Source organism: Thermobia domestica, chromosome 6 (genome assembly GCF_964235325.1).
Source record: "Thermobia domestica chromosome 6, izTheDome1.hap1.1, whole genome shotgun sequence".
Taxonomy (NCBI): domain Eukaryota; kingdom Metazoa; phylum Arthropoda; class Insecta; order Zygentoma; family Lepismatidae; genus Thermobia; species Thermobia domestica.
This window is the reverse complement of record NC_137459.1, coordinates 286,490,555-286,507,404: the sequence shown is the minus strand read 5'-3', so window position 1 is coordinate 286,507,404 and position 16,850 is coordinate 286,490,555. Positions and strand designations below refer to the sequence as shown.

The following is a 16,850-nucleotide window of genomic DNA, read 5'->3' as shown; positions in this document are numbered from 1 at the left end:
CATGAACAAGCAATATTTGTATATGCCAACTGTTCGAAAGGTGCAACGAAATTTGCACAGTAACATAAATGTTATTTTGCACTTCGCTAAGTGGCTCTTAGTAAGCAAGTTGTAATAACAGAAAGTAGTATGTCGACAAAACAATTTACATTAAGATTTCGGATACCACTATTTGTGGTCCAATCGAATCAGATCACGAGGGAGATCACAATATTGCAAATAACTTCTTTTCCATTTTTAAAAAGAAAAAAAAATAAATAAACGTAAATCTAAGAACGTTCTCTTACTGTTTGTCTTCAATATTCGAAGCCAAGTACAAGTTCCTCAAAAACATATGGATTGCTGGTTATGGATTCTGCATGGGTATTTGTAAACGTTAAGTTCGGCACACCAGAAACATGTCTAAGACTTTCTTGTGAAAGCTTCATAAAGGCACAGGAAATACAAATGATTTATAATGAGAAATGATGATATATAAAGTAACGTTACACATTTGTAAGCTCATCCTTCACATTAATTAATATTACCCAAATTATGTGCATTGGAACACAAAGTGCCTTGTTCGAAGAAAGAAAATTGAACATATTTTGTACATTACTACCAATTTTTTCTGTGTTTCAGCGTTGTAAATATTTTGAGCCACAATCATTTCTTTGCCTTCTGCTCATCAACATTGAATTGGGAAAGTAAAGAGATTCGTATTCTCTGAAACAAGAAGTCCCAATATATCAAATTTTGTGCCGTTACGTCCAGCGGTTTGAAGTAAACATAAATGATTACCCTGTGTTAGCAAGGAAATTTCCAAAAGTCCATAAACCACCTATTGACATGCAAAACTTAATAATAATAATAATAATAATAATAATAATAATAATAATAATAATAATAATAATAATAATAATAATAATAATAATAATAATAATAATAATAATAATAGTAATAATAATAGATATTGGAGTTTTGCGTGCTGTTCAGTCAAACAAATGGCAGGAAGTAGAATATGTACTTCAGGATTGAGTTTGTAGTTTGTATTTATTTATAATCCATTAGTCATTCATTTTCATTCATTTTCATTTTCATTTTATTTATCCTCCATTCTGTACAAACTTGGAAATAATTTTCCGATAGTACATGGGATTCGTCATGATTAATAGATGCAGTACATATATTACACACATTTGTTAAACATAATTCATACTTTTATACATTACAGTAATTTGAAATATCATTATACCAATACTGCAGCATATCTTATACATAAATGAACCTATCTTGTTACTTTGCTACTACTATATACATTGTGACTATTTAATTGATTATATTCATCTATTGTATAGAAGCAATGTGACAATAGGTATTCTTTTAATTTTCTTTTTAATGTAACAGACTTGATTACCTTTAATTTGTTTGGTAACTTATTGTATAGCATAATACCAGCATATTTTACTCCCTTTTCATACATTGCTGTTCTATGGTTTGGTGGATGAAAATTAGTCTTTTTTCTTGTGTTGTATCCATGCACGTCACCGTTTGTTGTGTACTCATTTAGATTGGATCTTACAAATTCTATTAAGCAATATATATACAAACATGGTAAAGGTAGTATAGCTAGTTCTTTAAAATATTTCCTACAGGACTCTCGGGGTCCTACATCAGCTAGGATTCGTACAACTCTTTTTTGAAGAACAAAAATATCTCTACTTTTTACAGTATTTCCCCAAAATATTAATCCATATCTTAATATAGATTCAAATGAGCAGTAATATAATATTTTTGCTGTATTTCGGTTTATAGTATTTTTGATGGTTTGTACGGCAAAACACATTTTTCTTAACCTATTCGCAATTTTTTCTATATGATAATCCCATTTTAAATTTGCTGATATATGTACACCTAAAAATTTTACAGAACTAACTAGTTTTATTTCATAAGCTACAAATGTGCATTAAATTCATCCAGTCATATTTAATCCAGCAAAACAAAAATAAATAAAATAAAATAAAATAAAATAATGAAATAATTTGATAGCCACAACACCATAGTAGTAAACTTAATATATCGTCCTGACACTTGTATACGCATATCCGTTGTTGTCAGCGACAACAGCCAAAAAGTACAAATAAATATAACTAATTCTTAGTTAGCTCAATTTGCTCATATTTTTGTACGAAACCAATGAACGGCGAAAGATTTCTGGATATGGTTATAACCTGTGTGTGGCCCTTAATTTCACAGTGGAAAAAATCACAGCTTCTGTTTATGCACGATGGTGCGTCCGCACATTATGATAACGAGGTCTGCGAATGACTGTGTGATAAGTTGCCAGGTTGTTGGAATCGGAGACGTGGTGCACATGAATGATCGACCTGCAGTCCATATTTAGTGTACTTGATTTTTCCTCTGGGGTTAGCTGAGGAGGATGTTTATAAGAGAAAACCAACTTGGATGAACTGGAAGCAACAATAGCCGACATGATCAGCAACGTTCCAGAAAACTTTCCCTAAGCAGTAGTGGTGAATGTATCACTCGTTTAAGGAAATATGTTGAGAGTGCTGGTAATAATGTGAAATTTGAAAAAGAAAAGTCAAATAAAACCTCAAATGCATTTTCTAAAATAAAATAAAATGAAAAAAAAACCTTTCATAAAAATCATTTCATGAAAAAAGTTACAGTGATTTAAAAGTAAGAAGTGATTTATCATACAACCTGTATATCAATATGGTTACACTATTAATATGAATTTATCTGATAATCTGTGTTATAAGAATGAATTGCAGAGTTCTTTGTAAAACTACTTTTCATACTATGAATGTAAGATTCTAATACATACATGGGGGCGCGGTGGCTCAGTGGTAGAGCGTTCACCTCTGGTGCTTGGGGTCCCGGGTTCGATTCCAGCCCCCGCCAAGTGAACTTTGTGGTGGACAAACACCGTGCTCGTGGGTTTTCTCGGGGTTCTCCCGTTTCCTCCCACTTTCTTCATTCCACCATTTCACTCATCTCTCATCATCACCGTCTCCTTTAGCCTAACCGGCATAACCGTGGGACGTAAAACTCAAAGATTTCATTTCATTTTCTAATACATACATATATAGGCATAATGAAAATAGACTGCTCAATATTTGGGAAAGCTGGTTTGCATGATGATGAAGAGGGTTCACGATATTTTTTCTGTGCTAGGGAATTGGCATGGCACTTTCTGCAGATGTGGAGATCCTATATCCTTGTATGATGAGTGGGTTATTATATTAGAGTAATAGCGTGACATATTATTTGTTAATAATGTATCATAGTACCTCCTCGTGGTGTGTGTTTGGTCTTGGGTTTGATTTTTTGTGGAAGTAGTTACCCAGAATGCAAACCTAAGCACTGGTTTGGAGCTCATTTCAAACAATAGGGTCCCATCTCACACAGCCTTGCAGCTCAAAATAGACGTTAAACTAAAATCAAACCAACCAACAATATTTCGTGTCACCGCTTTTACTATATAACAAGAAACCATAACACATACTACAAGATTATAGAATCTCCATGTATCCAGAAAGTATCACACTAACGTTACAAATCCTCGTATACGTTCATATCCACCTTCGCTAAGTTGCCCTGCAGGAAAGCGAATTAGATTAGTACAAAGCTAGTGTACAGTGTCTATTTTATACATGTTTAACCAGTGAGTAGAATGTCTAAATTCCTTTATACTCTACACTATTCTTCCCTATTATATTTCTACATTTCTTTAACCTACACTGCTGTACGATAATTTACACTACTATACTCTATATGCTATACGCTAACATATGCTACTTTACTCTATTTTACTATAAGGGAGTTTTTTTTTTTAAGTCGTTACTTTTGTATTCTCTTAATCTGCTCAAAAGCATTAATAATGACCAAACAGATTAATTTTGTCGAAATTTTAATTCTTAATAACTTTTTCTTCTTGCCCAACAAAAATTGAGCCGTTTGAACAAGCTTTTTTCTGAATGCTGTGGGAAATTGGTCCTTATGGAAACAATGACTACTTCACACGAGCTGCTCTCCTTTGAAAATGAGCTTCATGTGACTGTTGCATCAATTTCTACACTTAGTTTGATGTAGCATAAGATTCGGTGTGAAATACGTGAAACGTAAATAATTTGATGCTTAAACACACAAATCGGCGAAAATGTAGTTAGTGCATTCTGATTTCAAGAATGATATTATCACTGAGTGTAATTATTTGTTTTCCTGTTTCACGTGGATGTAAAATAACAAAGGCAGCTATTTTTATCTACAATATTTATTTTTGGCAGCAGTTCGTGTCAAGGTGCCACTGTTTCCTTAAAGGACTATATTCCGTCAGCACAAAAATGTAGATAATTCGGTTTGGCTTGAGATAGCTCAATTAATCTGCACAACTTCAAGTACATACATATCATGTAGTAGATTGATAATATGTAGCAGTTAAGGTTTCAATATTGGACCCTCATAGAGCAGATAGTAAAATATAGCGAGAAATGTTTCTTAATACGGGTCCAGCGTCTCGAGAATAGTCTCCATCTCAACTCTTAGCCCTCATTGAAACCAACACTTCCGGTTTCAATGTTTCTCATAGGACATGAATTAATGTTAGATCTTAGAGCAAAAATGGTAAGAGATAGCGATAAATGGCTTTTGATCTTGATTCAGTGTATCAAGGACAGATTCCACCTCTGTCCCAATTCCTTTATTGACGCCAAAAGTAGCCAGAAGTGTAGATCTGTCACTCCTCCTTTCGATATTGAATTTGGAATTCTTCATAGTTTTATAATGTACAAAGAAACTCTTTTGTTTTTAACTAGTAAGGAAAGTAAATAAAAAGAAAGAAAACAGAGAAAGAAAAAAGTATAGTCGGAGTGAAAAGAGAATGATATTTTAGTGTAAGCCATATTATTGAAAATGATACTACTTTGTTGTTTTGTCATTTCTTGGCAGTCCTTTTTGGACCTTCTAGTCCTTTATATCCGAAATCAGGAGCTATTTTCCTTTAGTATTATTGTTCCGTATTGGTTAGTCACATTATATATTTGTTTTATTGCTACTATGTTTTACAGTTACTCAGATTTATAAAATAATTTATAAAAAAAGGGAAAAAGAAAAGTTTATATATACACACAAAAATTGTATTTCTACAGTTTAAATATAGACGATACAACTATAGTTTATTTTTCTCTACAGTATGGTCAAAGGAGAATGTGTTAATGGTATGCAGTCTGTTCATTACTTGCCTTCAGCTCATTGTTTTATGCCTTCAGATATGCCAACATCAAAGAGCATTCCTTGTAAAACGTACATTCCTTTCCTGTGGCAGGTATGTATGCAAGGGGATATTTGCTACTAAGTTTAATTGAAAAAGAAAATAGAAAGGTATATACTGAAAAAGACCGTGGTTGAATTTATATTTTCCTCATTTTTATAGTTTCTTTGCAAAACATACAAAAATTCCTATTACAGAATGCATTTTAGAGAAATGATAGTTTCCGTCTGACTTTTTTTTTTTTTTTTTTTTTAACAGGAGACAAATGAACACTAAATTTTAGAGATGTGCCGGTAGTGAAACATTGATTTTTCATATAAATTCGTAAGGTAATTTTATGATTATGTATGCTATACATTTTTCAAAGTTAATTTATTTCCTTTTGAAATTTTCAATTGTTTGGTAATAAGATTCACTTTTGAAGCAAACGTATTACGTGACACTTTATCCGAAGTGTTCCTTTAACATTAGCAGTTAAAAACAATATAAGTAACATTGATGGAAAGGGGCAACACATGTCTATAACATTTGCTTCTGTTTGTTAGTTAAAAGAATATTGGATAGAGTAACTGAATAATGTATTTTTATTACTATTATTATAGTTGCTGATATATGCGGCAATATCTGCAGCTGTCTTCTTATGTGGACTAATGCTTCACTTTTGGAAGAAAACACAACGTCTTGAGTACAAATATATGAAATTAGTTCAGTCATCTGGAAGTAGGGATGGGGAAGGAGATGAAGAATTACCTCCAGCTGAAAGCTGTGCCCTAATTGATGGGGAAGAAGAAGAAGTACAATTCATGCAAGCAGATCGCTCTTTGGGCTTCCTCAATAAGTTCAAATCTATAAGGGGAAAGGTAATTGAAGCGTTTTTTCAGAAGAATATATACTAATACACGAGTATATTGACTTACATGTAAAGTATTGCTTATTTATTACAGAAGTAAAAAACACGCTGATTATGTTTCTAGCTTAGTAGGGTCTATTTCTTAAAGCTACTAGTATTGCAATATGTGCTTTACAAGTCGTAAAATATCCTGAAGTAGAAACACTAGAATAATAGTAAGTCTTTTCTAAATACTAAAGCTAACATATCTAGTTTGTTATGGTTTCATACAATTGTAAAATGTTTCATTTTGAAAAGTTTTACACTAGTATTACAAGGCTAGTAGTTTTGAGAAATTGGACCATATAGATTATATTTACAACTTGCAGAATTTTATACAGGGTGTAACAAAGAGGTACGGCAAAATTTCAAGGGTAGATTCCTTATGGGTAGACAAACAAAAAAGTTCATATGACCATATGCGGGAAATGCATCGTTACAGAGTTACGGCCATTGAGCCGCCTGACGGTGTGAAATAGTCACATTTTGGTCGTCCATCAATGTGACTCAATTTAAACCTCAATAACTCAGCCCCTAATTAGGCTAGGAAGATAATTTTGATATCAATGTGTTCCTGAAGGACAAAGCTTGCCGCTGATATGCATTTGTGCATATGTCATTCCCAAAATTCTGATGCAAAAAACGAAAAATTATTATTTTACTGTCCCTCGTTCGCCGTGGTGCTCCTCACGTGCATAAAATGCATATAGGCGGAAAGCTTCGTCCTTCAGGATCACATTGATACCAAAATTATCTTCCTAGCTTAATTAGGGGCTGAGTTATTGAGGTTTAAATTGAGTCACATTGGAAGGCGACCATAATGTGATTATTTCACACCGTCAGGTGGCTCAATGGCCGTAACTCTGTAACGATGCATTTCCCGACATAAGGTCATATGAACTTTTTTGCTTGTCTACCCATAAGGAATCCATCCGTGAAATTTTGCCGTACCTTTTTGTCACACTCTATATATACACATCTGCTTGAATAAATTATAATCAATATTCCATATTTGATGTATGATATGCAGTCATTTATCACTCTAACACGCAACATAAAGTATCAAGCAAGTATGTCCAAAAAATACTTTTGTGCAATATGTCAGTTAATTTTCAAGGCAAATATTAACATTTATTTTTTCTTGCATTTATTTACAGACTGAAATAATGGAGTTCAAAGGAACAGTGGTAAGTTTTCTGTATTGTTGAGACACTTTCATATTACAGCATCACTTATTAGTAGATCTAATAATGTATAGTCAATTTAAGTACATATTTTTAATTATAAAATTTCTTGATTTATATATATTCCTAATAACAAATTCCGAGTTCACTGTTGATTTTTTAATTTAATTTTTCCATCGTTTGGCTTCTATTACTTAACTATTTCTCAAAAGGAACTTCGCAATTCCAATTCCTGAGAGCAAATTTCTGGAAGCAATTCAATGTTTTAGACACTTTAAGTCTATTTTTGCATAGGTATTTTACTCTCTAACAAGGTGAGTTGATAAATTGTCCACTCAAGTGAATAGACAATGGCTATAATATTTGTTACCCAAAAGTAGTACTTGGATTTGCCGTAACTGGTTGGTGCAAAGAAGAAGTTTCCACGCATTACTTCTTCTTCTTCTTTCTCTTCGTTTCTTCTTACTTATGTGTGGTCGACGAGTCTTCTTCATAAATCGGCGTTCCCTGTTAGACCTTTCTCCTTGAAGTCATTCTTAACCATATCCATCCGTTTCCTTCTTGTTGTCCCTCTATCTTGCTTCTTATCTAATTTCATTGCTATCTCTCTTCTGGCCACATAGTTGTTCGTTCTTATGAGATGGCCATACCATTTCATTCTTCTTTGTTGGATCTTCTTAAATATCCCTATAACCTTGATTGTTCGCTTTACTGCCTCATTCTTTATTCTGTCTCTTCTTGTTATTTCACACATGCAGCGTAGCATTCTGATTTCGGTAACATTCAACCTTTTTTCTTGTGCTTTTTTATTGACCATGTTTCTGCTACGTATCTCAATGCTGGCCTAACTAATGTTTTGTAAATCATCCCTTTATTGTTTACCAAGATTTTGTAGTCACACAGAACGCTACATACCTTCTTCCGATTTCGCCTTCCCTCTTGCATTATGTGTCTTATTTCCAAGTCCAAGTCACCGTTTTTGGCAACATATGAGCCTAGGTATTTACAATTTTAATCGTTCTTCATTTAATCGTTCTTTTGTATCCTTATTTCCCATTTCCTTCTCCGTTGAATTCGATTATGTTCCGTTATATTTTTACTAATTTTTAGACCTCTATCTTTAAAGACTCTCCAACTGTCTACTTTTCCTTCAGCCTCTTCCTCATTTGTATTACACAGTACAATACCGTCGACAAACATCATATACTAGGAAGCTTCATCCCTCACATCTTGAGTTATAACATTTATGGCAACGCTGAAGAGGTACGGGCTTAAGGATGAACCCTGGTATAATTCAACCGTAACAGAAATTTAGCGTGTTAATCCCACACTACTTCTTACTGGATCATAGCTCTTGTATATATATATATGCCGTCTCTTAGCATTCTTGCCTTATTATCTTTCTATCTTATTTCTTACTCAGCCTCTCCCAACCTTCTTCTTTCCATCCGATCTGCAATCTCTCTTCCTCGCACACTCATTATCCCGACATTAAGTGTCCTCACTCTTACCCTTACATGGACTAGCTTCTCTAACCGAGCCCGTTCACGACTCGGTAGCCCCTGCACATTTCTCACAGGACTTGGGCGAAGCCTCTATGCGTCGCGTACGGCATACATCCCAACATTTTCCAAGGTTTTCTTTAGAGCATCCATCATGATGGTTTTGACATAGTTTTTTTAATTAGATGCATTACTGATCCCAGATAAAAAGACAAAAGACCCGTCACGACAAGGGAATTATCTATTTTAATGGCATCAATCAATTGCAATATTTTCCCTTTCCTTATTTCCTTTCTACCACATCATCTACACTTTTTTCAAATAACGTTCTAATCATTAATCTCCTGTTTTGTCTGCAATATTCTTATTTTTTCCTCTGCTTTCCCCAATACTTACTCGTTTCCTTTTGCGTTCCAACTAACAGATTTGTTGTTTCTTCATCCTTTTCCATATTTCGTTTCGAATATCTTGATTATTTGATTGATTACAACCTAACGTACATTATAGCACCGAGGCTACATGAGACGCGGACTTACAGCTTAACATCTTAACGTGTAATTCGAACCACATGAACAACTCGGGAATCGAATCCAGGTCACGCTAACCATATAGTCACGAGGGAGCGAGCTCTGAAACACTTTAGAGTTGACAAAATATTTGACGAATTATTTAGCTTAAATATATTATCAAATATTATTAATTGGGAAATCTAAATTTCACTGTTTGCCGTTGACTTAATTGGAGTTTCTCTTAACAAAAACACGATTGTTTTACAGAATTCCTCGATAGCTAAGTCTAACGTTCTTGCTTTTTGTCCCACGAGATCCTGGTTTACTTGTAGGAAGTACATATGATTCTGACTCAGTTTGGAGACGTAGGATACTGAAAAGGAACGTTAAATCAATCAACCCAACCAATTAACAACTCAATTCTTTTCGGAAAATTTGTAAACTGAGGATAAATATACACTACTGGAACAAAGATATTAGCTGAAAATAATGTTTAAGATTTGTGTGTAAATCATATTAAAATTGTTTACCTTTCCGTTATTAATTGAAAAATCTACTTTCAGACAAAAGATGATGGTGCGCAAGAGAAATTAAATTTCCCATCCAAGGACATCCAGTGACACCGTAATATCTTCCCTTTATCACCAGAGGGACCAGAACTTGGGAAGCATCTTGAATACATTCTATATTATGGAAATACTTACCATTTCAAACAGTTGACTGACAAGGCTTGAAAGTTACTCTATGCACAAAAGCACAAGTTATTTAATTGGTCCGTTTGGAGTATATGTGATATTGTTAAATTAGAATACATCTCTGACGCGAAATACGAAAAGAAATATTTTTACCTCTGCATTGTTCTAACAATTATGACTAGTTAAAGATAATGTGTGTTGTTCAAGTTTGGAAAATAATAATCCATTATTTTTTGTAAAGATATGTGTAATTTAATTACTACTCGATATAATTGTTACAAAAGAAATCACATTTTAATTTTGTATTATTTAGGTGTAAACTTACTCTAAAACGAGCCAAATTTTTGAACAGGAAAGTTATTCCCAAATTAAATATGACAAAGGTTAAATATGATGATTAGGCCTATTACAAATATTAAAACAGCAAGACTTTCATGGCAACTAATACATAAATATTTACAACATACTGTATATTCAAAACTCAAGAAAATTTTTGTCTTATTTTATGTAATATTCTGTTCTGTGATTCTGTATTACGCTAATTGAGATTATGATAAATGACGACGAAATAATTAGTGAATTCATAAATTAGGAAAATGGGTCTTTCCGAAAAATGCACACAGAATTGGTCCACTACCAGGCTCACATTTTAGGATCAAAGTGATTGTTCTATGCTGCAGCGAAAAACGATTATCAAGTGAGCGACAGCAGTTCAAGAAATTTTCTTAAATTACAGTATTTACGAAGGCTGATACGTAAATATCGAACGTGAACATCATGTAAACAAACGTTATCAAGCTACAAAACACTATCAATGATGATTATAGTTAGGAATCAGATAGATGATGATTTATAAATGGCTGAAAATCAAAATATCAAAAATCCGCAATTATCTTGCCATCAAAAGTTTAAACTAATTTCACAATTTCTTGGTATCCACTTATATTCAACACAGGAATATTGTTCTTTAGAAGCGCGTTGAATTTCTCTATTTTGGAGGGGATTACTAAAATTTATGACTCAAAAAGGGGAATTTATGACACTAAGAAAGGGGAATTTTACTTTATCCGCTACCCACGACAAGAACCAAATAAGCAAGTGAGCAGAATGAATCACAATCAGTCTGATAAAATCAATAGTACAAATTCTTTCTGTTGAGTAAGTACCAAGACTGGAAGCTTTGGTACATTATACAGCTCATAAATAATACGAGATGAAATATCTTAAGATCTTTTTCTAAACAGAATGACCAAATTTTCGAAATATACGTAAGGGATTGATTTTTCAACAACAGAAAAAAAGGAAAATAATCACTTTAAAATTGTACAAATAATGTCAATTTTACAAAGTCTGCTCTATCATAAAATAATCTAGTCCACGTTGACTTACATTATTCTTCCGGAAGTAAAGTATTACACTATCTTAATAAAATCAAAAGGCAACTTAAGAGGTACAAACTATTATAGGAAGAACTGAAAGTTGTATTCAATAAACAACAACACTAAGAAATAAATTTGTGTTCATACCTTATAGTACATACTCCTTTAAAGTTTCGAAGTTACTCTTTTACTAGAAAAGTCTAAGAAAATAATGCTTTTCAAATTCAGATATAAGCGAAAAATTAGTCAAGGCCAAGAAGTTTGATAACTGGAGACATATTAATAAGAGAATTTAAAGGTACGGAGAATATAAGTTAAACTGTAATTTTCAAGTAAACCTACAAAACTTTCTTTAATATACTAGATACTCAAGAAAATTTGATATCGAATGTTCCTCAAGTATCGATTTTCTGCTGTTACCTGCATCCCTTTGTGTTACCAAAATAAATAAATAAATAAATAAATAAAAGTATTGTATTTCTAACTTGATTAATGTCCTCCTGTTTTTATTTCAACCACGCTAACTGTATATTCAAACACATTTAATGGACTAAAAGAAGCTTCTTCTGTTGATATGTCACTATATAATGATATTTCATTATTACTGTTGTTTCTATTTCAATAAATTGTACTTCTATACTATTATTTTTTTTCTATTAGCTACTTAATCTCATCTCGTGATAACTTCAAGCAGAGGCAAGGTCCTTCATTGTGGAGAAGGGCTGGGACTAAGAGAACGGTTCAATTTTGCATTCATTTATTACAATCTTGTTTCCATGTACTTTGGCTGCCCTCTCAGTTGATAATCTCTCTGCTGGACTCGAGAGTCAGGGCAAAGGATGAGCAATATGTGTCTTCCTCCAACTAAGGTGGACATGTACTCATCTTGGCTTCCTATTCTCTATGTTCAGTGTTTGTATTGTCCGCTATACTGTATCGAGAAACAAACAGGTTAAAGCATAAAAAAAAAAGAATAAATCCACACTGAAAGCTTTCCGTATTGTCTGATCAGGTGTGAGCTATCTTTTGGTCTGTTTCAGAAGTGAGTCAATAATTCCAAAACCCGATCAACAGGCGGATAATACAAAGTTAAACTGGCTCAAAAGGTAGTGTAGCAAGCGAACTATTTAACACGGAGGCCACCACTCCGTCACTATTTTTAGTCAGTTTTCAGCGGCAGTGACATGAAGTGCTCAACAACATTTGATATGTGAACTGTTACTCTATGGATTAGAACTCTGGCATAATGTTGCAGCAACAAATCAGAACATTTGTCATGCGAAAGTGGAAGGTGCAGTGAACCACAGCACTTCAACTAATTCGCTCCAGAAATTTCGTGTAGATTGTAAAAATGTGGAAGTTCAGCCAAGGTCCGGTACGGCCACTCAACGGTAACAGATTCTGAGGTCATACGACACGACATTGCGAAAATCCATCCAATAGCACATGACGATTGTCAAACTAACCCGGTATATCCCAGTCCATTGCAGTGCATCATCTTCACCAATTTGGGAAAACCACCAGCTAAGGCCCAGAGAAGAGCGCATTAGGGATGACCAGAACCGGATCCTGAAATACCTGGGTCCCAGGTAATGATGGATCTGGGTACCCATTTCTTAGTTCTGGAACCGGGTATTCGATTCTGGGTTTTGGACTCAGATACCCGCTTTTCGGATCCAGACACACACTGCGTCGAAAATAATGTATGATTATAGTCTAAAAATCTACTAGAAGTCTTCAATTTTAAAATGAAAATCGGATCAGGGAGCATGCCGAATAACTGAATATTATTCAGATTTGTGTTACTGTAACATCTGCCCATGCTTAGCTTACTATAGGACATTCATTTTATTTATTTATTTTGTTCAGTAACTTACATTTCAGAAAGTGTGTGGCGAAACTAATAAGAACCTGTCAGTTTATCGCATGCGGAGTTCATGGTGATGCCATCAAAAATTAACATAATTATTGCAGATAAATAGCTAGCTAATTTGTAGTCCTACGAAGAAAATGTGGCAATGGAGTGAGTTGTCATCGAAACAAACAAACAACAAAAAAGTGTCAAAAATACTGGGTAGGTCATTTGTTTTGCATTTGCTATTGAGGGTCTAGAAGATGAAGAATTCCCCACAGAAGGAACTGGAATGTTACGAAAAGCACCTGCCTTCAAAAATTTCCTCGTAGTTCGATTTGTTTCGTTTTAAGTGATTGTCAATAAATACTTTCCTTGATTTCGGCTTTTTAGCCAACAGAAGTCAAATCGTAGCAAACAATGAATTCACTGGACTCTGTTGACAGTAACTTGAAAACAAACGAAACCACTGCAGAAACTACATGCAGATCTATCAAATAAAAATTTTTACAACTGTTACCGTTGTTAAGTGCAATTGCATTTGCCACCAGGAAAGCGTAATTTGGAAGAACTTTAAGAAAGATACGAGTGGTAAAAAACACTGTTGTGTGTTGTATGTTTTTATTCCAAAACCAATTTCAAAACAACTAAAAGTATTAGGGGCTTGGAAGCACATTGGAGCTTTGTATCCAACAACATTAGCTGAGCCGCAATATATTCTTATGGTGTATTCACTCAATTGGAGTGCAGTTTGACAAATTTCTTTTAAGTTCCTATGCCGATTTTTACAACATCCCTTCCTCCCTCCATCCATCTTTTGACTACATTTGAGGGGTTGCAACCCACTGTGTCTTAACACCCACTGTGTCTGTTCTTTCTTCCCAATACTACGGCTAATATGAAACAGATGTCAGGCAATGTAAGAACAAGGAAGTGGTCTTGGGAACAGGGAATCGAGAACTAACTTAAAGAACAGCATTTGGAATTGGGCAACTAAAACTCCACGTGGAGTTAACAAGCGATTGTCAATTGTTTGAAATGAGGGATCTGGTTGGCCATTTAGTTATCGGGGGTGTTGATCCACAAGATCCCTCCGACGATAATTTATTTATGGCACGAGCGACCACACGTTGAAGGCGGCATTCTTTATATACGAACAGAACATCGGTTGAAGAAACGTCCTATACTGCCGAAGATGAAGTAGTTCTACTTAGACTCCCTACTGAAGAAACTTGGAAAATGTCATGAGTCAGTATTGTAATAATTGCGTATTGTACATAATTACATTCCGAAGTTCCGGTACGTATTAAACAGCACTTTCAAGTATTCTGTCCGTTCATTAAAACAATTCTTTATATATATTATTATTCACACAACTAACTTCCTCACACTAGAAAGTGTTTCTGAAATGGAAGCCTCGATGTTAAGTGTGAGAATTACGTAAACTAGGAAAATCAAATAGCATTTTCTTGCGCACAGATTCACTCGAGTATGTCATTTAATACAAGAAACGGTCATAAGTTTTAAATCTTCTATATTTAAAACTAGTATGGGATATCCTATAGTTAATGGGACATTCCAGCAGAATTAATTCTTTAAATTTGCCCTATAGTACATGAGATAGAGCTCCTGTTGGGAAACACCCGGCTCAGTATAGAGAAGAAAGATGCCAGTAGAAGAAAAAGAAAACTGTATTGTAGTTTCTGAGAGAAAAGTGATTAAACATAAATGCCATAAACGACTTTTTGCTTATGACTTTCCTCATAGCAAAGCACTCCACTCCAACAACAGTGGTATAAGGTTGCCCACGAGAAGAGACGAAACGAGAACTGAGGTTTTATCATCTCGTTTCGATTCTCGGAGAGTATTTCTTGTCTTAACTGGTTTTGTAAATTGAAGTAGAAATTTCCGACCTCATTTTTTGTTTCATTCATATAGAAGTTACCAGAATAACTTCGGTCATGAGAGCTCCACGAACGGTGTGATGTAACAACATTTAAATAATATTTTTCATTGAAGTACATTGTGAAATGACTTGCGTATCTTTAAACATTGACAAATGCTCTTTATTGTGTTCGTACAATAACTTTATCACTTTATAAATTTTATATTATGAACCATGTAAGATGTAACATTTAGTGTTTGAGACCGGACACTTGTGTGAGTTAATGTTATCCACAAATCTCGAGAAATTTGTCGTCTCGTCTCGATCGAGCTCCCTCGTGACTAAGGGGTCAGCGTACACGCCTTTGACATGGGACACCTGGGTTCGATTTCCTGCGGGAGCCTTGTTTGTATCTCACGTTAAGCTGTAGGTCCACGTCTCATATAGCCTACCTGCTGAAAGGGACGCTAAACTCAAAATCAAATCAATCAAATCAAATAGTTTCGTTTCCAATTTGAAAATATACTTCTCGTTTCGCTTTCAAACGAAACATTTCTCATCTCGTGGGCAACATTAGGTACCAAAAATCATGGTCAATACATTTGATCAGCTCCCACTATTCATTTCAATAAGATTTTATTCTCTAAGCTTTGCTTTGCAATGCCAATTTTAGCGAAAGAAATAGTATGTTGGTGAAACAAGTGCATTTTTAAATTTGTATTTCTTCATTGAAGTTTGAACACCTTTCGCGATATTCAGTTCTCGATTTCGGATGAAACCTGCTCCCACCAAGTGAACTTTGTGGTGGACGAACACCGTGTGCGTGGGTTTTCTCGAGGTTCTCCCGTTTCCCCCACTTTCTTCATTCCACCATTTCATTAATCTCTCATCATCACCGTCTCCTTTAGCCTAACCGGCATAATCGTGGGACGTAAAACTCAAAAATTTCATTTCATTTCATTTTCGATTTCGGATGCCTCATCCTCGGATTTGAACTCAGGTACCCGATTTTCGGTTCTCGATCCGGGTAATAATTCTCGATTCTGGAGCCGGTACCTGATTCTTCGTTCTACGAACGAATACCTGAATCTCATTGGTTCTGGCACCGAGTATTTTGAAAACGAATAACCGGATCGAAAATTTTCTGGCCACCCCTACTGTAGATGTGTGCCGACAACTGTTCCAAAATTCACGTGATGTGTTTCCTGAAACGGATTGCCACATGTGACGAAGAATGGGTGTTTTCCCGAGATTCGAATATACAAAAACAGTGGTTAAGCACGGACCAACGTCCAGAACCAATCGTCAAACATATCCGTTTCGAGCATAAAGCCATGTTCTGTGTGTAGTTGAACTACGATAGGCAATTCAGATCGAGTTAATTACTAACGGTCAGATCATGAATGCCAAACTTTATTCCGAACAGTTCTAACGGATGTATGCTGCACTACGTCAAGAATATCCTGTACTGGTGGACGGAAAGCGCGTCCTGTTACAACAGAACGTAAAATCACATTCAGCTCAATAAATGCAACAAAAGATTCAGGAACTTGATGGCATCGAACTGATGCTACACCAGCACCTAGTTCTGACCTCGCCCCTTCCGATTACTATTTGTTTCAATGCACGGCGGACTTCCTGAAATGATGATGCTTCACCAACCAGTAGAAGGTGGAAACA

General features: G+C 34.7%; 1 protein-coding gene across 2 annotated transcripts in view; it reads left to right on the top strand.

The window, feature by feature from the left end:
* Nucleotides 1-12,077, top strand: part of LOC145688518 (endosome/lysosome-associated apoptosis and autophagy regulator family member 2-like) — a 120,892-nt gene extending 108,815 nt beyond the window's left edge. The window contains exons 14-17 of one of the 2 annotated variants that reach the window (XM_081762868.1): nucleotides 5,197-5,329; nucleotides 5,878-6,135; nucleotides 7,322-7,351; nucleotides 9,923-12,077. In XM_081762868.1, the coding sequence (XP_081618994.1) occupies nucleotides 5,197-5,329; nucleotides 5,878-6,135; nucleotides 7,322-7,351; nucleotides 9,923-9,979 (478 nt within the window). In that variant the 3' untranslated portion in view covers nucleotides 9,980-12,077. The remainder of the gene's footprint in view (nucleotides 1-5,196; nucleotides 5,330-5,877; nucleotides 6,136-7,321; nucleotides 7,352-9,922) is intronic. The other variant, XM_081762867.1, reaches the window with a different exon arrangement.
* The last annotated feature ends 4,773 nt before the right edge of the window (nucleotides 12,078-16,850 follow it).